This window comes from Bos taurus, chromosome 3 (genome assembly GCF_002263795.3).
Source record: "Bos taurus isolate L1 Dominette 01449 registration number 42190680 breed Hereford chromosome 3, ARS-UCD2.0, whole genome shotgun sequence".
In the NCBI taxonomy this organism is placed as follows: Eukaryota; Metazoa; Chordata; class Mammalia; order Artiodactyla; family Bovidae; genus Bos; species Bos taurus.
In genome coordinates, this window is record NC_037330.1 from 11,038,512 (window position 1) to 11,064,742 (window position 26,231).

Sequence of the window (26,231 nt, forward strand, 5' to 3'; positions counted from 1 at the left end):
ATTTCATCTCACAGGCATTGTTCCTGCTCTGCATCAAACAATAATAGCTCTTTATAAAGGACAAGAAAGGAGTTGGAAGGGGGATTGTGATAGAAAAAGCCTCCTACTCTTCTTTGGGGCCTTGATTTAGCAACACTCCCAATCAAAGAAGGCTTTGTAGTTCTGGTTTCCCTGATTTCTCTGGTGCCCTCTATAAATATTTTGTCCTTTCTAGCACATGACTTTGGGGCTTCCCAGTGGCTCAGTGGTAAAGAATCCACCTGCCAGTGCAGGAGATGTGGGTTTGATCCCTGGGTGGGGAGGATCCCCTGGAGAAGGAAATGACATCCATTCCAATATTCTTGCCTGAGAAATTCCATGGATAGAGGAGCCTGGTGGGCTACAGTCCAAGGTATTGAAAAAGAGCCAGACATGATTTAAACAACCACATGTTATTTCAGAACTATTTTTCTATAAATAGCTTTTGGCATAATGAATTGGTTCTTAGTGTAGCAACTTCTCCCACTCTATTTCACTGAGTTGATTTAGAAGTTTAAACACAAGCACATATGGGAGCTGATTCTCCTTATCACTCCCTGCCCAACACCAACCCCCCACCCCCACCCCAGATACCAGATACCAAACTCTCATTCTTTTCTTACTAAATGATGGAACTTTCTGACCCCCTTTCTATTTCTCCCTTAGGATCAGGTGGACACCCTCACAGACCTGGTGACATATTTTGAAGAAATCATCCATCCCGATGCTGGGAACATACGGGAAAGGCAAGAGTACCTGGTATCCCGGTTTGAAGCCCTGAAGGAGCGACTGGCCTACCGGAAGAATAAGCTCATTGACCTTTTCTACCTGTACCAGATCCAAAGAGATACAGAGGATGAGGAGGCCTGGATCCAAGAGACAGTACCCTCAGTGGCTTCCACCTACCTTGGTTAGTAAGTCATACAGCACCAGCAGGCAGAGCCAGAAGAAGAAGACCAAGGTCTACAGATGGTTTGAAAGATCAGGGGCACAGTAACTAAGTTTATTCTCAGCTTTTTCCCCTTAGACACTTGAAAAATTTTCAGGCTTTCAAAGACAAAAAAAAAAAAAAAAAAAAAGATTTTATAAAAATGTATATGAGAAGTTTACCTCCCAAAACCAAACATGAAGAATGCCACAGATTTAAGGTCTCTGGGAAGAGCTAAAGTATGACCAGCTTTTTGCTACTTGCTCTAACTTAAGTTATTGTTAAGGTCCTTGGCTGAGTGGTCACGGTTAATGTTTGAGGTACCAAGTGTTTCTGTCTACGTTGTCAGTAGTTCCCTTTTATAAGGGGAGTTTTCACAAGGATATATTAATATATCAGCTATTACAAAGATAAAAGGAATGAAACAGCAGATATAGTACATTTTTTTTCCTTTTGAAGCTATTGGTTTACCATTGTTAAAGCCAGGACACTTGCATTGAAATAGGTAAAAAAGTGCACACAGATATAATGTAAACTTAATTTACATATATTGGTCACATCTGTGAGAGACTGGACCATGATAACAGGAGGAACTAGTCTGGGAAAACTTCCTAGAAGAGAAAAGATATCTTTGAAGGAGAGATGAGCATAGAGATTTGCAGACATTTAGTGTGAAGTATACAGAAAATGAAGATCATGGCATACGGTCCCACCACTTCATGGGAAATAGATGGGGAAACAGTGGAAACAGTGTCAGACTTTATTTTTCTGGGCTCCAAAATCACTACAGATGGTGACTGCAGCCATGAAATTAAAAGACGCTTATTCCTTGGAAGGAAAGTTATGTCCAACCTAGATAGCATATTCAAAAACAGAGACATTACTTTGCCAACAAAGGTCCATCTAGTCAAGGCTATGGTTTTTCCTGTGGTCATGTATGGATGTGAGAGTTGGACTATAAAGAAAGCTGAGCACAGAAGAATTGATGCTTTTGAACTGTGGTGTTGGAGAAGACTCTTGAGAGTCTCTTGGACTGCAAGGAGGTCAACCAGTCCATTCTGAAGGAGATCGGCCCTGGGATTTCTTTGGAAGGAATGATGCTAAAGCTGACACTCCAGAACTTTGGCCACCTCATGCGAAGAGTTGACTCATTGGAAAAGACTCTGATGCTGGGAGGAATTGGGAGCAGGAGGAGAAGGGGACGACAGGGGATGAGATGGCTGGATGACATCACCGACTCGATGGACATGAGTTTGAGTGAACTCTGGGAGTTGGTGATGGACAGGGAGGCCTGGCATGCTGCGATTCATGGGGTCACAAAGAGTCGGACATGACTGAGCGACTGATCTCATCTGATCTGATACAGAAGAAAATTTTGGAGGAAAGAGAGGTGAAGCTTGGGTGGGAGACAGGGAGGATGAAGTAGCTGGATCCAGAGACTTTAGAAGAAGGAGGAAATTAATACTATGTAGTTTTTATTGTGTGTTTGTTAATGTTAACCAATGGTGAGGCACCTTTTGTAAATTATTTCTAATCCTTACAAAGAAAGTTGCAGAACAGTTAGTTTAGATGAGTTACTAACTTACTGGTACCCATAGAAATTAGTAAGAGGAAGAGCCTGCTTTTTATACTGCAGTGTGCTGAAAGAAATTGGTTGCATGATATATTGAAAGTTTGAGCTGAAGGGTTACTTGCCTTTCTACCTATCATCCAAAGAGAAGAGTGATGCATTCTTCATTTTCTGTAGAATAATAAATTGAAATTTCTTAGTACAAAGAGGCAAGGGGAAGAACAAATCCAAGCAGAAATAATTAATTCAGACAATGTAAATTTTAGGAAGCCTGCTTAATGAATTCAATGGGAAGAACTTGTAGGTCCAAGAGTTAAAAGGAAGTAGAATAACGTCTTCTTATTCTGTGTACTGCAACTATGACCTTGAATTTTTTATTTTTTATCTCTAGGCAAAGACCTGATTACCTCCAAGAATCTTCTGAACAGACACCATGTCATCCAGGCTAATATTGCCAGCCATGAGCCACGCATCCAAATGATTACAGAGAAGGGAAACAAAATGATAGAGGAAGGCATGTATGATTCAAATTTAAATGACCAGCAACCATTTTGCGAAATTTAGGGGAAGAAGTTTTTCTAACTTTAGAGCTTCATTCCTTTGTCTACATTGATGCTTTTACCTGTATAATTTTCCTTTTAGGTGAAGTTTCTCTAACATTTCCTCATAGTGAAGTCCTGCTAATAATAGATTCTCTGGGCTTTTTCTTTAATCTAAAAGACTTACTTTTGCCTTCATTTTTGAAACACATTGTCACTGGATACAAATTTATTGTTTGACTGTGTCTTTAAGTATTTTAAAGATGCTGCTGCACATCTTCTAATTTGCATAGTTTCTGGTGAGAAGCCTGCTCTCATTCCTGTTTTTGCTCTTTTGTATATAATGTCTTCTTTCCTCTGATAGTTTAAAGCTTTTTATCACTGACTTTTACCAACTTGGTGTAGTTTTCTTTGTTTCTACAGCTTTGCAGAAACACAGATCCAGAACTTCTTGGATATGTTTTATTTTTGTTCTTCCAGGGAAGCTTTTATTCTGGAACTAATTTAGAGGATTCAGTTCAGTTCAGTTCAGTGGCTCAGTCATGTCCGACTCTTTGAGACCCCATGAATTGCAGCACACCAGGCATCCCTGTCCATCACCAACTCTGGGATTTCACTCAAACTCATGTCCATCGAGTCAGTGATGCCATCCAGCCATCTCATCCTCTGTCGTCCACTTCTCCTCCTGCCCCCAATCCCTCCCAGCATCAGAGTCTTTTCCAATGAGTTAACTCTTCGCATGAGGTGGCCAAAGTACTGGAGTTTCAGCTTTAGCATCAGTCCTTCCAAAGAACACCCAGGACTGATCTCGTTTAGAATGGACCAGTTGGATCTCCTTGCAGTCCAAGGGACTCTCAAGACTCTTCTCCAACACCACAGTTCAAAAGCATCAATTCTTCTGTGCTCAGCTTTCTTTATAGTCCAACACTCACATCCATACATGACCACTGGAAAAACCATAGCCTTGAGTACACAGACCTTTGTTGGCAAAGTATTGTCTCTGCTTTTCAATATGCTATCTAGGTTGGTCATAACTTTCCTTCCAAGGAGGAGATGTCTTTCAATTTCATGGCTGTAGTCACCATCTGCAGTGATTTTGAGCCCAGAAAAATAAAGTCAGCCACTGTTTCCACTGTTTCCCCATCTATTTGCCATGAAATGATGGGACCGGATACCATGATCTTAGTTTTCTGAATGTTGAGCTTTAAGCCAACTTTTTCACTCTCCTCTTTCACTTTCATCAAGAGGCTATGGAGTTCCTCTTCACTTTCTGCCATAAGGATGGTGTCATCTGCATATCTGAGGTTATTGATATTTCTCCCAGAATCTTGATTCCAGCTTGTGCTTCTTCCAGCCCACAGTTTCTCATGATGTACTCTGCGTATAAGTTAAATAAGATCATGAACTCCTTATTGCCAAATTCAGACTTAAACTGAAGAAAGTAGGGAAAACCACTAGACCATTCACGTATGACCTAAATCAAATCCCTTATGATTATACAGTGGAAGTGAGAAATAGATTTAAGGGTCTAGATCTGATAGACAGAGTACCTGATGAACTATGGACAGCAGTTTGTGACATTGTACAGGAGACAGGGATCAAGACCATCCCCATGGAAAAGAAATTCAAAGAAGCAAAATGGCTGTCTGAGGTGGCCTTGAAAATAGCTGTGAAAAGAAGAGAAGCAAAAAGCAAAGGAGAAAAGGAAAGATATAAGCATCTGCATGCAGAGTTCCAAAGAATAGCAAGAAGAGATAAGAAAGCCTTCCTCAGCAATCAATACAAAGAAATAGAGGAAAACAACAGAATGGGAAAGACTAGAGATTTCGTCAAGAAAATTAGAGATACCAAGGGCACATTTCACGCAAAGATGGGCTCAATAAAGGACAGAAATGATATGGACCTAACAGAAGCAGAAGATATTAAGAAGAGATGGCAAGAATACACTGAAGAACTGTACAAAAAAGATCTTCAAGGCCAAGATAATCACGATGGTGTGATCACTGACTAGAGCCAGACATCCTGGAATGTGAAGTCAAGTGGGCCTTAGAAAGCATCACTACGAACAAAACTAGTGGAGGTGATGGAATTCCAGTTGAGCTATTCCAAATCCTGAAAGATGATGCTGTGAAAGTGCTGCACTCAATATGCCAGCAAATTTGGAAAATGCAGCAGTGGCCACAGGACTGGAAAAGGTCAGTTTTCATTCCAATCCCAAAGAAAGGCAATGCCAAAGAATGCTCAAACTACTGAACAACTGCACTCATCTCACATGCTAGTAAAGTAATGCTCAAAATTCTCCAAGCCAGGCTTCAGCAATACGTGCACCGTGAACTTCCTGATGTTCAAGCTGGTTTTAGAAAAGGCAGAGGAACCAGAGATCAAATTGTCAACATCTGCTGGGTCATGGAAAAAGCAAGAGAGTTCCAGAAAAGCATCTATTTCTGCTTTATTGACTATGCCAAAGCCTTTGACTCTGTGGATCACAAGAAACTGTGTAAAAATCTGAAAGAGATGGGAATACCAGACCACCTGACCTGCCTCTTGAGACACCTGTATGCAGGTCAGGAAGCAACAGTTAGAATTGGACACGGAACAACAGACTGGTTCCAAATTTAGAGGATTAGTCTAAATTAGTCTAAATCTAGGTAGTGTGCTCAGAAGGGTTGTACCTTGTACCTTATAATACCATGTATTATAATATCTTTCCACTTTGCAAAACATTTCTCTGTTGTCTCATTTGGCTAACCTACTGTGTTCATGGTCTCCTTTCCACAGGCTGCAGGGCTATAGTTCCTCTTGTTTCTGTTGTCTGCTCTCTGGTGCGTGAGACTGGTCTAGGGGTTTGTTATAGGCTTCCTGGTGGGAGGGACTGGTGCCTGCACTTTGGTTGGTAGAGCTGAGTCTTTCCCTCTGTTGAGCAGAGCCATATCAGGTGTTGTGTTTTGGCATGTCTGTGAGCTTAGTATGACTTTAGTCAACTTGCTTTTGCTGATGGGTGGTGCTGTATTCCTCTTTTGCTGATTGTTTGGTGAGAGTTGTCATGCATTTGGTGCCTGCAGGCAGTTGGGTGGAGCTGGAGCCATGTCCAGATAGATGCCACCGAGGGACCAGGAGGCATTGGACCAGCAGTTGAAACTGGAATATGATATCACAACTGTGGCTAGGGACATACCAGCATCACATATGCTCAAAAAGGGCAATTTTGACCACTATATGTCTTTCTACTTTGCTTCTGCAAGTTGTTTCAGTTGTATGCAACTCTTTGTGACCCCATAGACCGTAGACTCTCTAGGGAATTTTCTTGACCCAAAGATTGAATTCATGTCTCCTGCATTGGCAGGTGGATTCTTTACCACTAGCAGCACCTGGGAAGCCCATATCTTTCCACTTTGCTGGGAGCTAATTTTAAGTATTCACAACACTTTGTGGTCCTTAGGAGTTTTTTGGTCTACTTCTTTCCAGTCTTATTTTTTTTTCCCCTTTAAGAGTTTCCTGGTACATTTCTGCCAAGGAATAATCAGCTAAATACTTCAAGGGACCTTTGCAAATTTCCAAAACACCCTCCCTGGTACAGCAGTCTAGCCAGTATTCTGCTCCACAAGTTCTAGTTGTCTTGTCTTCCCTCAGCTCTGATGTCTGTCTCAGCACGTTGTGATTGCTATTGATAGTTCTATAGTGCTAATCCTTTTAACACTACAGTGTATACACTGCCCCAGGCCTGAGCTGTGGCATTCAGAAAGGCATAGCTCATTTCTTTCCCTTCTCTCAGGAGTCACACTCTTTTGTCTATTGTCTGAAAATCATTATATCTTACAGTCTGTCGTGTTTCCTAGTTGTGTAGGATAAGAGAATAATTCTTGTAGTAATAAATCCTTTATAGGCAGAAATGAAAATCTGCTGGTTGATTTTTGCCAACACTTCACTGTATTTTCTTGATTTATCTGTGGGTGTGTTTACCAAATTCTGAAAATGTACTTAACATGATCTAAGGAAAAATTTTGATTCATTGATATTAAAAAAAAAAAAAAAAAACAGAAATGAAAATTAGCTGATTTTTCTGTTTAGGCTAGAGAATGCATGTTTTTAGTACTCTGAACAGTACCCACATATAGGTATTTTGTTTTCATTCCCTATATCAGAGATTGTACCTTCCAATTCACCACCATACACACACACTCTATCCCTCATTAACCAGTGCTTAATCTCACATATAACATTTCAATTCCTAGGAATTTAGGTAAAATGTCATATTGACTTCATGCAGCATGATCCTCATGGCTCCTTTTCTCTCTCCCAGGTTACCAAAAAGATTAAAGTATAGTGGACATTAATGAGGGTAAAACTCTCCTTTTCTATAACTACCTCATAGGACACTTTGCTGCAGAAGATGTGGCCTCTAGGGTCAAGAGTTTGAATGAGAATATGGAATCTCTCCAGGCTCGAGCTACTAGACGGCAGAATGATCTTGAAGCCAATGTCCAATTCCAGCAGTACCTAGTTGATCTTCATGAAGCAGAAGCATGGATTAGAGAGAAGGAACCTATAGTAGACAACACTAACTACGGGGCAGATGAAGAAGCAGCTGGGGTAAGGAGGGCATAGGGAAAGATATTGTCTAATACTCACCAAACTGGTACCAAATGTGTACCTAATTAGAATGTGTGATAGCGTAATATTTTCTTAGATCATTTGGGGTTTCCAGAGTGATAACTTTTGGGCTTCCTCTGCTGGGATAATCTGAATTAACAAAAATCCCAAAAGATATGCCACATTTTCCTAATCCCATAGAAATCCATATTTCTTAAAGATTATCTAACCCCCCAAATGCATGACCAGACATCTTGCAAATTTAGTATCTTTTAATAAGAATGCGGACAATAAGTATATCATAAAACAAGTTTAGTGTTCTTCCTATATCTGCTTTTGATGATTTTCCCATCAACAAATTAAGGCTCTTCTAAAGAAGCATGAGGCCTTTCTAGTGGATCTGAAGGCTTTTGGAAACAGTATGCAAGCTCTTCGGGATCAGGCAGAAGCCTGCCAGGTAAGAAGGACTTAAGTATAACAAGAATCACTTTCTCCACTGCAGAGGAAAAGGAATTGTCACCAGTTTTTACTTTACATATTCTAGGAAGCAATTGCATCAGAAAATACTGTCTTGTAATCTTTAGGCAGGCACTGTAGCATCTTTGTAGCATTTACAGAGATTCAGAGCAAAAGAATTTCTCAATAAGTGTTATAATTTGTTCATTGGTATATTTTTGTTTCCTTTTTCCTTTTATATTTCCATTTTCTTTTCTTTTACTTCTTTTATTCATATCTCTCCTTTTTATGTTCCTTCCTTTCTTAGTTATTTTTTATACCAACATGTATTAAATGTCTACCATGTGCAAGCATGAATAAAAGAATAATTCTGACTTGAAGGAAAGTTACAGTCTATTAGGTCATGAATTGTAACAAATAACATATGATAGATACATGAATGGGAAAACAGTCTCAAAGAAAGAAGTGTTTCATTCTCTTGATATTAGAATGCTGGAGGATAGGAAAATCTTCATAGCTGAGGCAAGTCAGTTTATCTGAATTCGTTTTGTAAGGGTGGTTTACTATGCAGATAAGGAGAAGATGGGTTTTTCTAGTGAACAATCTATACGAGCAAATGCTCTGAAGCACAAAATAATCAAGAGTATTGTGAGAATGGCAAGACTGCAAGGTGAAAATAAGTGTCTGGAAGAGTGATGGAAGCAGAAATCAACTAAATGATATGGATGTTTCCTGAGTAGAGTGGAAAGAAAAAAGACACACTTTCACATTCAAGAAATTCTTTCTTATGAGGGGCTCTGAACCCATACACTGCAAGTAGAAAATACATAGGCTTAGAAAGAAAGAAAGTGAAGTCGCTCAGTCATGTCCGACTCTTTGCGACTCCATGGACTGTAGCCTACCAGGCTCCTCCCTCCATGGGATTCTCCAGGCAAAAGTACTGGAGTGGGTTGCCAGGCTTACTATGACAATAAGTATTTACAGAGTTTTAGTGCTGTGCCTTCCTCAAGCTCTGCACAGTAGGTGCCTACATAAAAACAGGTGGATTTATGAATTGTAAGTTATGAGGAAATAGTACTTGAAGGATACAAAATCAGAGGGATATATAAGGGGAGGTATATCTTCACATCCCATCTGAAAAAGATGTGGGTCATTACTTATGAAGGGTGATTATATTTGTTCATTCTCTCAGAGATAAGATATCTGGGGGAAATGAAAATCAGAAAGACTGTATCATGGAGGGCAGGTTTCTTGCTAAAAAGAGAAACAAGATATTTGATCTAGGTTTATTTTCTCAAATATTAAAATTCTAGGCCCTCCCTGTGCTGTCGGCCATTCATCTCTTAAAAAAAAAAAAAAAAGTCCATATTTGGTCTACAAAATACTTTAAAGACCTAGGGAATGGAGAAGGTAATGAAAGAAGTGGATCTTTCACTTTCTCAATTTTCTGAAACATGGATTCATGCAATCCTTTAATATCTGCTTAAGACTGGTGACTTAGAGCATTTAATATGTTTTTGACAAATTAAATTCTTACTTGCTCACTCTATATACATATTTCCCAGTCTGCCTGTCCCCTGAGAAGTGCTAAGATGAAATGATATTTCTAAAGATATCATATTGCAATAGCTCTGTTACTGGCATCCAGGTAAGAGGTTGTAACCAGGAGCTCCTCTCTCCTTTGGGTACAGGAACCTACCCACTGTGGGTAGGTTGTACTGAAAGATCTTTCCTATGGGTGACTAGAATGTTCTTCTTCCTATTTTTGTTCAGGAACAACAAGCTGCACCTGTGGAGGTGGCTGCTCCAGAAGAGAGGGTTGTGGCCTTATATGACTTTGAGGCCCGCTGCTCCCGAGAAGTCACCATGAAGAAAGATGATGTCTTAACACTGCTCAGTTCCATCAGCAAGGTGACTTTCCTTTCTACTTTTCTCCCCATCAACAAGGTAGCTCTTGCAGTTGACTCTCCCAACCCTGCCAGATATGGGTATATTTTAACCAGTCAGTATTTTTCTATTGCTCTCTCTCTCTTAAATAACCATAATTTATTGAGTAATATCATCCCTCCAGCTATTGCTTAGGATCCTATACATATCTTTTGAGATTACAAAATACCAATTTCACACTTAATAAAGTGAGGACTCAAGGAGCTTGAGTAACTAGCCCAAACACTTATAAGCCATGAGTGGCAATTCTATAATATGGTTACAGGATTAAAACTTGTCTCTTTGTCTCTGCTTATTCCTATTCTGTGCAAGTGTTCCTAGTAATGGAAAAAATTGACTGAGCTTAAGAGGAGCCTGGTCAAGGAGAGGTTTTTTGTTAACTTGGTTTTTCTTTAGCCTTCATGACTGTGAGAATAGTAACAAAATATTGTCCAATATTTAAAATATATTTATCATAGGAGATCACGGAAACATCAAGGTTAATGCACAGCACAGGGAACTATATTCAATATCCTGTGGTAAAACATAATGGAAAAAATATTTTTAAAAAGAAGGTGTGTATGTGTATAACTGAGTCACTTTGCTGTACAGCAGAGATTGTCACAGCATTGTAAATCAACTACATTTCAATAAAAAAGTAAGAGTTCAAGTAACTTTTAAAATATTTAATACTTCATTAATCTTCATAAATTGAGAAGAAAAAAAAAGAGAGCTCAAGATTTTTCACTCTGAGGATAAATAATTTTGGGGGGAAGCAAGATTGTCATTATCAAATAAGCTGTGTTCCAGTACTCTTTTCTTTTTGCTCAGTCTTCCCTATTTCACTACATTATTCTCTGAGGATATTAACTCCAGAGTGGTTAGTATAGCAACATTCCTAAAAGACTGTGACAGTCAGGGTGATACTTAAGCATGAAACATTCTTATAGGTGAATTTCAGGCAATGCACAATTTTTAGGGGCTCTAGGAGAAGGATAGGGAAAAGTTCTTATACAATACTCTCATACATAGATGCTCTACCCAGAAGAAGCCTGGTTTAATTCTGTCCCTATAGGTTTTTTAAATGAATTTTCAGTAGACAAAATACCCTATCATGAAGAGAATGACCATTGGGTTTTGAAAACTTCCTCAAAGTTAAGGATCTAATATCAAATATCAGATTCCTTGATTTCAGAGACTTATCTCTCCAATTCCTGCAACTCCTGATTTATCTTCTTTGTAATACATAAAATTTATAAGCAGTTGTTTATTTCTTCTCGTCATCAGTTTGTCCCTTTGCCTAGAGACTCGGTTATGAGGGTTAAAACTTCTAAATGTGGCTTTTAAGGAAGGAGTGGGGATTTGCTCTTCCTTTAGGACTGGTGGAAAGTAGAAACTGATGATCACCAGGGCTTTGTGCCAGCTGTCTACGTGAGGAAACTAGCCCGTGATGAGTTTCCTATGCTCCCACAACGGAAGCGAGAAGAACCAGGCAACATCATCCAGCGCCAGGAACAGATTGAGAACCAGTAAGTTCTGGAGGCTGGAGAACTGGACAGTGTTTGGCCAAACATCTCCGACTGGTCAAAGATACAACTCTTGATTCTATTATTTGTTAGATTAAAGATGCTTTTCAAATTCACAGATTTTAAGAGCTAAAAGTAAACAGCGTAATTCAAACCCTTTATTTTTTAAATGAGGAAAGGAAACTCCAGCACCATTATGTAAATTGCCCAAGGTCACACAATATTAGGGTCACATATTCTGACACCCTGCCTGGCACTCTGTCACTCTTTCAAGCTTGTCCAAAGGTCTTCTGACTCCTACGAGCACTTTGTTTGTGTATATTACTATACAAGGCTATTTCCTATCCAGTTGTCAATAGGAATGTGAACTTTTCACTTCTATAGAAAGATGAAGAGGTATTGTCAGTCACACTATTGGGACACTGACATTTTGATTGTTTTTAAATAGAAAGCTTGTGTCTCTCTGCTCTCAATGCCATTTTTCTTCCATTTTTATTTCCTCCTCTTTATTGTTCTTCTTTTGATTTTTCTTCCCTTTCCTTTTTGTCCCTTTTGTTCTCTCCCTTTCTTACCAGTACTCTTCCGTGTTTTCTGTCTCTTTTTTCCCACATTTTCCATTCTCTTTATTTCTCCACTTAGGTACCATTCCCTCCTGCATCGGGCAGACGAGCGCAGACGTCGTCTGTTGCAACGTTACAATGAGTTTTTGCTGGCCTATGAGGCAGGAGACATGCTGGACTGGATCCGAGAGAAAAAGGCAGAAAACACCGGGGTGGAATTAGATGATGTTTGGGAGTTACAGAAAAAGTTTGATGAGTTCCAAATGGTAAGAAAGAGCTGTCTCCTCTAGATAGCTTTCTGAGGATTTCCATCATTTCCTTTTACCTCATATCTCCTCCTAAGTAATCCCTTAATTTCATATTTGCTAAATATCCTCCCCAAAGCTAGAGAGTTCCATATTTAAAATATTTCTCTAGGTATTACAAGTGGAAAGAAAATGCAGAGGAAACTAGTTACCTTGATTTTGTAGCCTGCAGTCGCTGTCACTCCTGCATCCTATTGGAAGTACTGGTCTTCCTGAATCTTTACAACTTGTCCTGTACTGGCCTGTGATACTGATGCTCAGGTTGAGATTGGGTGTTGTAAGACTCTTGTAAGGTCTAGTTATCAGGTAGAGGTTTGAATGGAAAGGTGGGAAGAACAATCTGACTTGACAGCCAGACAATTTTTAATTTTCTGCCTACCTAAAATCTTCTCAATCTCTTTTATTCTCTCAGATTTGTTCTATTATGTTAACTAGCAATTAGTATAGACTTCTCCCTTCTTTCCTTTCTCTTCTATATGATACTTTCCTTACACATGGAATTCAGAGCTGTACAAAGCTATATATATATATATATATATACATATATATACATATATGCAGAAGGTAATGGCAGTATGGAGCTAGTTATGGGAAAGGTCAAAGGAAATAGTCTTTCTCTATATATAGAGAGAGATAAGTAAGAGAAAGGGAAGGGTAAATAGGGTACAATTAATAAAAGAAAACTAAGAATAAGACTTACATGAGAAAACTCATTGAAAGGCCATTGTATCGAGAAATGAACAATATTGTCACTATAGACATAGTGATGAGTTCCCTAGGGCTGTTTCTTACAACATATCTTAATGTAAGCAAATCATAACCCAGACAATGAAATTTTTCAGAAAGTGGAGACATCTGTATTGGTAGCAAAAACTATTACCTGGCTCAGGCATAGACCCCTCTGATAGTATAATTTAATCAGGGAGATATTTTTAATAAATTTAAGGAAAGAGATCTCTATATTTCATATAAATAACATTTTTAATAGCCACTGAGTATCAGGGAATTTAAAGGTCCTCCTCTTTGTGGCAGGTTGGAGGAGGGCAGTTTGTTGTTTATTACAAGTATGGTTAGCAATATGTTTTAATCCATAGTCAAGTCAGGGCAAAGGTGAGCAGGCAAGAGTGAAAGATTTTTGAGGAGGGAATTTAAACTGCTTTGGTACATTTTCCCACTTAGGATTTGAAGACAAATGAACCTCGACTGAGGGATATCAACAAGGTGGCTGATGATCTTCAATTTGAAGAGCTTTTGACACCAGAGGGAGCTCAAATACAGCAGGTAACTGTGACTCCTTCTTCCTTCTCACTACCAGGCTGAGTTTGGGGAGCCTTCATCTCACTTAAAAATATTTAACTTCATATTCTGCAGATTAGCTAGAACATGAGGAAGGTAATTGCAGTAGAGAACTAGCTATAGGAAAGGTCAAAGGAAATAGTCCAGATAGTCTAGCTGTGTATCCATCTTGTTGTTCAGCTGCTAAGTCATATGCCTTTTAATCGATTCAAAAATCCTTAAATTGACACACCTCCCCCACCCCATCACCATGAGAAATTCAGTGCTCAAATACTTGAATACAAAGACGATGCAGGTAAAGGAGCTATGATAGTGGGAAGTGATTAATCCAGAAAGTGTACTGGATGAGATAGGCTCTGATAATACCTAATAAAAGAAGAATATAGGTAGTAGAGATGGAAGAGAAGACATTTGAGACCTTATTCAAATTTGGACCTGTGGTTCCATAAAATATGTCCGGAACTAATGGAATGTCTAGTCCAGTTATCTGAGTTATCATAAACCAGTGAGGAGAAGCCCTGCCTTCTTTTATGGTAACTGATGTGGGGTAAGAGTGAGAAAGAATGTGCAAAGGAACAATTTTCTTACTCTTCACAGAAAATAGGGTTCTAAGAGACTGCCTGGTTTAATCATTTCAGGACACAAAAAAATACTAGAGGTCATAGAAAAAGGCAATGTCTTCTAGCTACCAAGGCAAGAAGTCAAACTTACACTTCAGAGGTTGTAATGTAGTCTCTGGGGCAGCCAATATCAATTGATGTTCTAAGGTTGTTGGTTCCCACCTGGAACATCAATTTGGGAAGGAATGTGATCCCTTTTTTAACTGCATTGGCATAGCTGAGGCCCAAGCTCAAACTATCCAAGAAAGAAAGAAACCTGTGCAATTTCTAAAGGAGTTAGCATGAAAATAATCAGGATTTAAGCCTCATCTAATCTTCAGACACCACTAAGCTGAGTTAGATCCCTAGCTAAAGTCTGTGTCTGCCTGTTTCAGGAGTTGAATGCCCGATGGAGGTCCTTGCAGAGGCTGGCAGAGGAACAGCGCCAGCTGCTAGGCAGTGCCCATGCTGTCCAGATGTTTCACAGGTGAGAATTTTAACCTTGAAAAGCAGTGCTGCTCTAAAACTAACTTGAGAACCACTGATTCTAATTGCTATAGTAGAACCATAGCTACTAGCTTAACCCTTCTTCCTGGATAAAATAGGAAATCAGATGCTTCAGTAGTAGGTAGATATCTCATTGGGCATGTAGGCTACTCCAGACAACCAACTTCAATTTTCTCATACCTAGGCTTGGGCCCTGGTACATAATTAGCAGTTTATATATGTTTTCATGATAGTGAATGAAAACTGAAGTTGAAACAAGAGGTTTAAGTAATAACACATCTGAACTAGAAGTAGAGAGTAGAGGGAAACAAACATCACATTGACTCTAAAAGATGTTTTTTTTTTTTTTTTTTTTTTATGTCTGATTGCCAAATCTCTATACTAAGAAACAGAATGCACAACTAAGTAAACAAACTGACAACCAAACACCTTTGCTGTGTAAAAATGCATTTTTGAATATTCAGAGAAGGGGAAACTGAGAGGCAGACAAGTCTTGTTATTTAAAATGGTGTAAGGTTGCCTTGAGAACCCCATGAACAGTATGAAAAGGCAAAATGATAGGATACTAAAAGAGAAACACCCCAGGTCGGTAAGTGCCCAATATGCTACTGGAGATCAGTAGAGAAATAACTCCAGAAAGAATGCAGGGATGGAGCCAAAGCAAAAACAATACCCAGATGTGGATGTGACTGGTGATAGAAGCAAGGTCTGATGCTGTACAGAGTAATAATGCATAGGAACCTGGAATGTTTGGTCCATGAATCGAGGCAAATTGGAAGTGGTCAAACAGGAGATGGCAAGAGTGAACGATAACATTCTAGGAATCAGCGAACTAAAATGGACTGGAATAGGTGAATTTAACTCAGATGACCATTATATATACTACTGTGGGAAGGAATCCCTTAGAAGAAATGGAGTAGCCATCATGGTCAACAAAAGAGTCCAAAATGCAGTATTTAGATGCAATCTCAAAAATGACAGAATGATCTCTGTTCGTTTCCAAGGCAAAGCATTCAATATCACGATAATCCAAGACTATGCCCCAACCAGTAATGCTGAAGAAGCTGACGTTGAATGATTCTATGAAGACCTACAAGACTTTTTAGAACTAACACCCAAAAAAGATGTCCTTTTCATTATAGGGGATTGGAATGCAAAGTAGGAAGTCAAGAAACACCTGGAGTAACAGGCAAATTTGGCCTTGGAGTACAGAATGAAGCAGGGCAAAGGATAATAGAGTTTTGCCAAGAGAACGTACTGGTAATAGCAAACACCCTCTTCCAACAACACAAGAGAAGACACTCCACATGGACATCACCAGATGGTCAAAATCGAAATCAGGTTGATTATATTCTTTGCAGCCAAAGATGGAGAAGCTCTATACAGTCAGCAAAAACCAGACCAGAAGCTGAGTGTGGCTCAGATCATGAACTCCTTATTTCCAAAGTCAGACTGAAATTGAAGAAAGTAGGGAAAACCACTAGACCATTCACGCATGACCTAAATCAAATCCCTTATGATTATACAGTGGAAGTGAGAAATAGATTTAAGGGATGAGATCTGATAGAGAGAGTGCCTGATGAACTATGGACAGTGGTTTGGGACATTGTACAGGAGACAGGGATGAACCCATCCCCATGGAAAAGAAATTCAAAGAAGCAAAATGGCTGTCTGAGGAGGCCTTACAAATAGCTATGAAAAGAAGAGAAGCAAAAAGCAAAGGAGAAAAGGAAAGACATAGAATCTGAATGCAGAGTTCCAAAGAATAGCAAGAAGAGATAAGAAAGCCTTCTTCAGCGATCAATGCAAAGAAATAGAGGAAAACAACAGAATGGGAAAGACTAGAGATTTTGTCAAGAAAATTAGAGATACCAAGGGCACATTTCATACAAAGATTGGCTCGATAAAGGACAGAAATGATATGGACCTAACAGAAGCAGAAGATATTAAGAAGAGATGGCAGGAATACACTGAAGAACTGTACAAAAAAGATCTTCATGGCCAAGATAATCACGATGGTGTGATCACTGACTAGAGCCAGATATCCTGGAATGTGAAGTCAAGTGGGCCTTAGAAAGCATCACTACGAACAAAACTAGTGGAGGTGATGGAATTCCAGGTGAGCTGTTTCAAATCCTGAAAGATGATGCTGTGAAAGTGCTGCACTCAATATGCCAGCAAATTTGGAAAATGCAGCAGTGGCCACAGGACTGGAAAACATTAGTTTTCCTTCCAATCCCAAAGAAAGGCAATGCCAAAGAATGCTCAAACTACTGAACAACTGCACTCATCTCACACGCTAGTAAAGTAATGCTCAAAATTCTCCAAGCCAGGCTTCAGCAATATTTGAACCGTGAACTTCCAGATATTCAAGCTGGTTTTAGAAAAGGCAGAGGAACCAGACATCAAATGGCAACATCCACTGGATCATGGAAAAAGCAATAGAGTTCCAGAAAAACATCTATTTCTGCTTTATGGACTATGCCAAAGCCTTTGACTGTGTGGATCACAATAAACTGTATAAAAATCTGAAAGAGATGGGAATGCCAGACCACCTGACCTGCCTCTTGAGAAACCTGTATGTAGGTCAGGAAGCAACAGTTAGAACTGGACATAGAACAACAGACTAGTTTCAAATAGGACAAGGAGTATGTCAAGGCTGTATATTGTCACCTGCTTATTTAACTTATATGCAGAGTACATCAGGAGAAATGCTGGGCTGGAAGAAGCACAAGCTGGAACCAAGATTGCTGGGAGAAATATCAATAACCTCAGATATGCAGATGACACCACCCTTATGGGAGAAAGTGAAGAGGAACTAAAAAGCCTCTTGATGAAAGTGAAAGAGGAGAGTGAAAAAGTTGGCTTAAAGCTCAACATTCAGAAAACTAACATCATGGCATCTGGTCCCATCACTTCATGGCAAATAGATGGGGAAACAGTGTCAGATTTTATTTTTTGGGGCTCCAAAATCACTGCAGATGGTGATTGCAGCCATGAAATTAAAAGACACTTACTCCTTGAAAGGAAAATTATGACCAAACTAGATAGCATATTCAAAAGCAAAGACATTACTTTGCCAACAAAGGTCTGTCTAGTCAAGCCTATGGATTTTCAAGTGGTCTTGTATGGATGTGAGAGTTGGACTGTGAAGAAAGCTGAGTGCTGAAGAATTGATGTATTTGAACTGTGGTGTTGGAGAAGACTCTTGAGAGTCCCTTGGACTGCAAGGAGGTCAACCAGTCCATTCTAAAGGAGATCAGTCCTGGGATTTCTTTGGAAGGAATGATGCTAAAGCTGAAACTCCAGTATTTTGGCCACTTCATGCGAAGAATTGACTCATTGGAAAAGACCTTGATGCTGGGAGGGATTGGGGGCAGGAGAAGAAGGGAATGACAGAGGATGAGATGGCTGTATGGCATCACCGACTCAATGGATGTGAGTTTGAGTAAACTCCGGAAGTTGGTGATGGACAGGGAGGCCTGGCGTGCTGGAATTCATGGGATCACAAAGAGTCAGACATAACGGAGTGAGTGAACTAAAGGTTTTCCATGTTATTCCACAGTTAAGAATGTGCCTTTGCTATCAGGGCATTTGATTCAAATTTAGGGTCTGACTAAATGTATGGCTAGGGTACAATCTTGAGAAAATACCTAACCTATTTTTTTTTTTTTTGCTACTTAGCCTCTAAGCTTTAGTTTTCTCATATGTAAATGGGACTGGTAATAATAATTAGGCCTCAAGTCATTGTTGTAAAGATTAAATGAGCCTAAGTTCTAACACTTAGTTCTAACACATCCTTAAAAAAAGGATGATGATGGTGGTACTGATGACTACTACTGGTACATGAGCCCAGCTAGTCTGCCTCCAGTTTGTGTTATTATTCTTAAACTTTTTACCCTTATGCACCAGAGAAGCAGATGACACAAAGGAACAGATTGAGAAGAAGTGCCAGGCCCTCAATACTGCTGACCCTGGCTCAGACTTATTCAGTGTGCAGGCCCTTCAACGACAGCATGAAAACTTTGAAAGAGATCTCATACCTCTGGGGGAAAAGGTGAGATGTGCCTTCAAGCTTTTCCAGCACATTCCTCTTCACATCTACCCATATTAATGCCCTCTCCTTTGCTTTTATTATCCAGTCTCTTACTTTAGTTCTCTTTATCCTACTCCATTCTTGTTCTTTAACCCTGTCCCGAAAGCTAGTCTACCAAAAGGGCATGCCCAGGGCAATTTATGTGCAGGGAAATGGTTTTAATTTTTTTTTAAAGTGAAATACAGTTGATTTACAAGGTTGTGTTAATTACTGCTGTACAGCAAAGTGATTCAGTTTTATAAATATGTATAAATATATATATATATATATACATTTATATCCTTTTTATCTTCTTTTCTATTAAGGTTTATCATAGGATATTGAATATAGTTCTCTGTGATATACAGTAGGACTTTACTGTTTATCCATTCTGTATATAAAAGCTTACACCTGATAACCCCACCTCCTTCTCTATTCCTCCCGCAATCCCCTCCTCCTTGGCAACCACAGGTCTGTTCTTTATGTCTATGACTCTGTTTCCATGTTATAGATGGGTTCATCTGCATCATATTTCAGATTCCACGTGTAAATGATATCATATGGTATTTGTCTTTCTCTTTCTGACATACTTCACTTAGTATGATAATCTCTAGTTGCTCCAAATGGCATTATTTCATTCTTTTTATGGCTGAGTAATAGTCCATTATATGCGTATTATATCTTCTTTATCCATTTATCTGTCAATGAACATTTAGGTTGTTTTGTGTCTTGGCTATTGTAAAGAGTGCTGCTGTGAATATTGGGGTGTGTGTATCTTTTTGAATTCTAATTTTGTCTGAATATATGCCTGGGAGAGGGATTGCTGGATCATATGGCAATTCTATTTTTAGTTTTCTGAGGAATCTCCATACTGTTTTCTACAGTGGCTGCACCAAATAGCATTGAGGGAAAATATATTGTAAATGTTTGTGAGTTTGTGAGTTCCAAGTGAGAACTCTTCGTGAGTTCCAAGTGACTAGAATGTATAGCAGTTAGTTGGAGATCAGTAGTCTAAGATAAATAGGAGATGATCATACCTGGTATGACCAGGCTTATGCCTGAGTGTGATGCAGAGCTTCCTTAGAAGGGATTGAAGAAGCTTAATCCTACTCTGGCCAAAAAATGAACTCTAAAGCTTGCCAAATACACTCTGGAATAACTCAGGGGGAGCATAGAACTTGCGTTACCATAAAAACCAAAAAGAAGCACAGAAAATGTCTACATTAAAAAGATCTTCATATTAATTGACACTTGCCACCAACCAAGTCACTTAACCACCCTGCCCTATAGCCTTGTTTATTTGTTTATACAAAGGTTTATTTTTAAATGTATGATAGATTCCAAGACAATACTTCATTCTTCCTATAGGTGGCAACAGATGGTATGTCAGAGAATACAAATGTTTAAATAGGAATGGAATTAATGATCATCATTGCCTCAGGCACAAGGAACAGATTCCTTTTTGTAAGATTTCTTAATTCCACCTGTGGCCAGGGGACCCTTTCCCTGCAGCCTTTCCTGTTAGCTCCTCAAATTCCTTCTGCTCCTCCTGTTTCTGCTTGAATGCCTTATCTTCCTCTTTTATCTTCTTGACTTGCTCTTTGGGCTGCTTCAGGGGCTTCTTCTTGCCACCTTCACAGCCCAACATGATACCTGAGGCCTCTTCCCTGGACTTTACTACCAGAAGCAGCCTTCTAGTCATAAAAAGAAGCATGGTCATGTCAAGAGTGATTACTTTGGGGAATTATCATATGCATCAAAAGGGTTTCCACTATCATATAAAAAGTAGCAAGACCTCATTGATGTCTATTTGAGGAAGGAGCACCCTGAGGCTTGAAACTCTTTTGCTAGGATTCAGGTGTGACACCAAGCTGACTGTCAGAGCTCTGGACTCCCTAGGTGGAGGTATTGAGGGACACAGCAGATCGACTCAGTGAATCCCACCCAGATGCCACTGATGACCTGCAGAGCCAGCAGTTGAAGCTGAAGGAGGCCTGGGATGACTTGCAGGGGCTTACAAAGGATCGTAAGGAGAACCTACAGGAGGCCTTAAAATTCTACCAGTTCCTCAGCCAGGCCAGGTAAGGTTCCAGAGGCAGACTTCCACCAGGTGGAATTGGCAGAGTCCATGCCTGGCCCATAAATGGAGCTTCTAGGAGCTGTTTGGGTACAGGTGTTCTTCATTACCTGGTTTGGAGGGTACCTCTTGGTCCAGATTGTACCTTTGGTAAGGAACAAAATTCTCAGGTTCAATATTTCAAGCCATGAAATATTGAATTTTGGAAGAATATGAGGTTATCTAGGCCAATTAAGTATGCTTCTATGGAGTCTATACTATATAGAGAGTGCTATATGAGGAATTATAGGATATTGGGAGTTCCCAGAGGCACTAGTGGTAAAGAATGTGCCTGCCAATGCAGGAGACAAAGGAGATATGGATTTGATCCCTGGGTCAGGAAGATCCCCTGAAGGAGAAAATGGTAACCCACTCCAGTATTCTTGCTGGGAAAATCCCATGGACAGAGGAGCCTGGAGGGCTGCAGTCCATGGGGTCACACAGAGTCGGACATGACTGAGTACACACATGCATAGAATATGGGGAGATAGTCTATTGGAAAAGCAAAGAAGAATACATATAACCATGGTAGAACATAGAACAGCCCCAAACACACATCCCAACAAATAGATGGAACTATATAAACAAAAGCATGAGAACAGGAAGGTATAGAATGCCCATGATGCAGAAACAGCTAGAGCCTGAGTTTTGTATGTCACAGGGGTGAGGAGAAATAGCAAGAGATAAATTCAGAAATGCTAAGCTCAAATCCTTTTTTAAATTAATTTTTTATTGGAGTTTAATTGTTTTTGATTGTTGGAGAAGTTTCACTGTTTTGGTAAACAGTTTAGACATGATCATGTTTTAGCAAATACACACTTTATCTGTGGAAAAATTTGCACACTCTGCCCCATCATATCAGCCTACATTTAGAATTGAGGGTTCAGGAAGTAACAGCTTGCAATGTAATATTTTTGAAGATAAAAGGGGGCGACTTTGCCAAATGATTGCAAGTGTTCTTGCCAATGCCCTCCCCAATTCAGCATCTCTGGAAAGTTATAGTGTTTCACATAGTATAAATAAATAGCATACATACTCACTCCTCCAAAGCATATATATGCCCATGTATCTCTGTTGATATAGCTTCTGCCTATACTTCAGATTCCATGTTAAATGCTGACTCTTTCCCTTTATGAAATATTCTTCAACATTGCAGAAGTAATATTAGCACTCTCAGAGCAACTCTAACACCTTATTTTATCTCTTCAGGACAGTCTTTCTTTTTAGGGTTTTTGAAAAAAAAATACTAGTCTCTATGTTTTGCTTGCTTTTTGTTTTCTTCTCTCAGTATAAAGCGTGAACTCCTAGAAGGCACAAATACATCTTTTTCACAATAAAACTTAGTTGTTTAAATAAGTGAATAAATGAGTTTGCAAAAGAAGAGGACTTTCTGCCCTACAGCTACAGATTCCTATTTAATAAACAAGAGTAAGGGCACTCTTCATGAGATGCTGAATTTGACCATCATATATAATTTTTTAACTCAATGACATTTACCTTCTGGGACAGATGGACTTTATCCCTCCTTTTCTAATTTATTGACTTCTAAAAGAGTGGCAAATGACCCTGGTTTAATCAGCAGCAGAGAGTAAGTATGTTGTGTATGTGTGTGTGTGTGTGTGTGTGTTGGGCAGAAGCATGTACTGGATTCGATTTGGAATAAGAGTAAGAAGAAACACATGCCTCACCTGAGATTCTATGCTAAGACAAATCTTTAAACCCAAAAATCCACACTAAAGGAGTAGGACATGTTAAAAGTAATGGAATATGTACCAGTCCAGGATTCCAGTGTCTGGGTTCTACTCCATCTGTCTATTTCCAGTTTTAGCACATAGGCAAATCACTTACATTCTCTAGGCCAACTTCCTCATCTCCAAAGTAGAAGGAAAAGAATTTCCAGAATTCTACTCAAAATTATTGCAAGAATCAAAAGAGATAGTGTGTGAAGAAAATTTCAAATGCAACAGAATGCTATTATTAAGTTATACAGTGAAAACAACAAAGCTAAGATCTGTGAAGGCTATAAACCAGAAAGAAAATATAGATCTGGAAACGTTTTCTAGGGGAGAAAAAGTCCAAGGACAGACAATTTTATAGCAAGTTGCAAGGTTTCCTTGATTCAATTTCAGTATGCCATTTCTCTAGGGACTTACAGAATTGGATTAGTGGCATTGGTGGCATGGTTTCATCCCAGGAACTGGCTGAAGATTTAACTGGCACAGAGATCATGATAGAGCGGCATCAGGTATGGTGACAAAAGCCTTAGCCTCTGATCACATAACCTCGCAAACTTCCTGCATTTTGCAACTTTTGTGAGATGTCACTGGACTCACCAGTCTCTGATCCCTTTTTACCACAGGAGCATCGTGCTGACATGGAGGCCCAGGCTCCCGCCTTCCAGGCCTTTGAAGATTTTGGTACAGATCTTACAATCAGTGGGCACCGGGCCAGCCCCGAAATTGAAGAAAAGCTTCAAGCTGTTAGACTAGAGAGAGATGAGTTGGAGAGTGCTTGGGAACAACGCAAAAAGATGCTAGATCAGTGTCTGGAGTTGCAGGTACTGCAAATTCCCAATCGTTAAACAGGCTTAGCTGAGTCTGTTCCTTCTACGCAGTTTCACAGAGTTAATACAGGTGCTTATTTCACTGGAATTCCATTCCAAAATCATAAAGGTATCTCTTGATTATCTGACATTGCATTTTCTGCTTTGCATTTTCTGATCATTGTAGTGTTCTTTGCTCCTATTCTTGTTAATGAAAAGCTAAACAAAATGGAGGTCAGTCCTAGGGCATGGGGCCCTGAAATTAAGTGGTTATAATTTATTGATATTTAAACTTACTTATTGATTGAAAGTTTTACTGATTGATTTTTATTGATTTTATTGTGTTCCTAGAAACACATATCAGAGAAGGCAATGGCACCCCACTCCAGTACTCTTGCCTGGAAAATCCCATGGGTGGAGGAGCCTGGTAGGCTGCAGTCCACGGGGTCGCTAGGAGTCTGACACAACTGAGCAACTTCACTTTCACTTTTCACTTTCATGCATTGGAGAAGGAAATAGCAACCCACTCCAGTGTTCTTGCCTGGAGAACCCCAGGGACAGGGGAGCCTGGTGGGCTCCGTCTCTGGGGTCACACAGAGTCGTACACAACTGAAGTGACTTAGCAGCAGCAGCAGGAACACAAATATTAGTAAGATAGTGTCTATTTTCTAAAAGTAGTGAAATTAGACTTGTAGACAGATCATTGGAAAAGACCCTGATGCTGGGAGGGGTTGGGGGCAGGAGGAGAAGGGGATGACAGAGGATGAGATGGCTGGATGGCATCACCAACTCGATGCACATGAGTCTGACTGAACTCCGGGAGTTGGTGATGGACAGGGAGGCGTGGAGTGCTGTGATTCATGGAGTCGCAAAGAGTCGGACATGACTAAGCAACTGAACTGAACTGAACTGAACTGAGGCAAATCATTCTAATATATAAAATAATTACTGATAAAATGTGTGAATGTTTTGAGATTATAGCAGAAGGAGTGATTAATGGTCCTGAGGGAAGTGAGTGAAAATGTCACATGCTGTTCTGAAAAGCAGTCTTTGCCAGAGTCTTAAAGAAATAACCAGCCAGTTTTCACCAAGTGTGTGTGTGTGCGTGTGTGCGTGTGTGTGTGCATGCTCAGTAGCTCAGAGTGTCCAACTCTTTTGTGACCCCATGGACTGTAGCCCATGGGCTCCTCTGTCCATGGAATTGTCCAGGCAAGCATACTGGAGCAGGTTGCCATTTCCTACTCCAGGGGATCTTCTTGACCAAGGGATCAAACCCACATCTTTTGCATCTCCTGCATTGGCAGGTGGATACTTTACTACTGTGCCACATGGAAGCCCGTTTACCATGTCTAGGATATGGAAAATAGTACTGCAAGAATGGAGGAAAGCTTATATGAAAACATAAAACATGTTTTCAGGGAAGAGTAAAAGGTCCAAGATAGCCAAGGTTTATTGTGTGAATGTTTCTTGAAAGAATATTGACATCCTTTCAGATCAGTTCAGATCAGATCAGTTGCTCAGTCATGTCTGACTCTTTGCAACCCCATGAACCGCAGCACGCCAGGCCTCCCTGTCCATCACCAACTCCCGGAGTTCACTCAGACTCATGTCCATCGAGTCAGTGATGCCATCCAGCCATCTCATCCTCTGTTGTCCCCTTCTCCTCTTGCCCCTAATCCCTCCCAGCATCAGAGTCTTTTCCAAGAGTCAACTCTTCTCATGAGGTAGCCAAAGTACTGGAGTTTCAGCTTTAGCATCCTTTACAGGGTCCCTATTATCAGTATCATGGGAGAGGTGGGAGATCATTTCCTCTGTCTGCCTGGAATGAACATACCATATACATTTAATTTTAACCCCCATAGTTGTTCCGAGGGAACTGTGATCAGGCTGAGAGCTGGATGGTGGCACGTGAGAATGATCTAAGGTCGGATGATAAGGGGTCCTTAGACACTCTGGAGGCCTTGATGAAGAAACGTGACGATTTGGACAAAGCGATTACTGACCAGGTAATAACAGCTAATACAAGAATTCCAACAATAACTATTAGTAATAATGACAGAAATCCTGAACATGTATGTGGTTTTATGATTTGCATGTATTTTAATTCCCATTTGCTTTTTACATAAACTCTGAGGTAGGCGGGCAACATAGTGGCTTAGTCTTAGCCAAGGTGCAAAAGCTATTTTATATGCTATCCAACATCCCATTCAATGCAGGAATCACTTTCTACAATGACCAAGAGAAGTGTCTGTTCTATAGGGAAATCGGCACCACACATGTAGTCCACCTCAGTATCACTATTGATGTTTCTCTTCTTGTTGAGTTAAAAGCCACCTCCCTTTAAGGCATTTACCTTTTGGCTTTGGTTTTGTTGCCCTTCATGAAGCCACAAAGGATATATCTCTCCTTTTCTAGGAGGAAGTCAGATTGCACCAAGAGCCTAATTTCTGGGTCTCTGGGCTTTTTCTCTTTCCTTTATCTAGGATAATAGAATCACTGAACTAGATCTTTTTGCTGAACGACTCATATCTGAAGACCACTATGCCAAGGAAGAGATTGCTGCTCGGAACCAACGGATACTAGACAGGTCAGTATTGAGCAGTTGTTTTGTGAGCTATAGGAAGATATAGGAGCTTTCCTTGTGGCTCAGCTGGTAAAAAAAAATCTGCCTACAATGC

At 39.9% G+C, this 26,231-nt stretch overlaps 1 protein-coding gene across 2 annotated transcripts in view; it reads left to right on the forward strand.

The window, feature by feature from the left end:
* SPTA1 (spectrin alpha, erythrocytic 1) overlaps positions 1–26,231 on the forward strand; it is a 96,495-nt gene that overhangs the window by 43,639 nt on the left and 26,625 nt on the right. For both annotated transcript variants that reach the window (XM_024985936.2, NM_001206588.2), the window contains 15 exons: positions 685–928; positions 2,908–3,030; positions 7,428–7,645; positions 8,010–8,102; positions 9,875–10,012; positions 11,405–11,556; positions 12,193–12,379; positions 13,598–13,699; positions 14,709–14,800; positions 18,733–18,877; positions 20,795–20,976; positions 23,157–23,256; positions 23,371–23,568; positions 25,416–25,559; positions 26,037–26,140. In XM_024985936.2, coding sequence (XP_024841704.1) covers positions 685–928; positions 2,908–3,030; positions 7,428–7,645; positions 8,010–8,102; positions 9,875–10,012; positions 11,405–11,556; positions 12,193–12,379; positions 13,598–13,699; positions 14,709–14,800; positions 18,733–18,877; positions 20,795–20,976; positions 23,157–23,256; positions 23,371–23,568; positions 25,416–25,559; positions 26,037–26,140 — 2,222 coding nt within the window. The remainder of the gene's footprint in view (positions 1–684; positions 929–2,907; positions 3,031–7,427; positions 7,646–8,009; positions 8,103–9,874; positions 10,013–11,404; positions 11,557–12,192; positions 12,380–13,597; positions 13,700–14,708; positions 14,801–18,732; positions 18,878–20,794; positions 20,977–23,156; positions 23,257–23,370; positions 23,569–25,415; positions 25,560–26,036; positions 26,141–26,231) is intronic.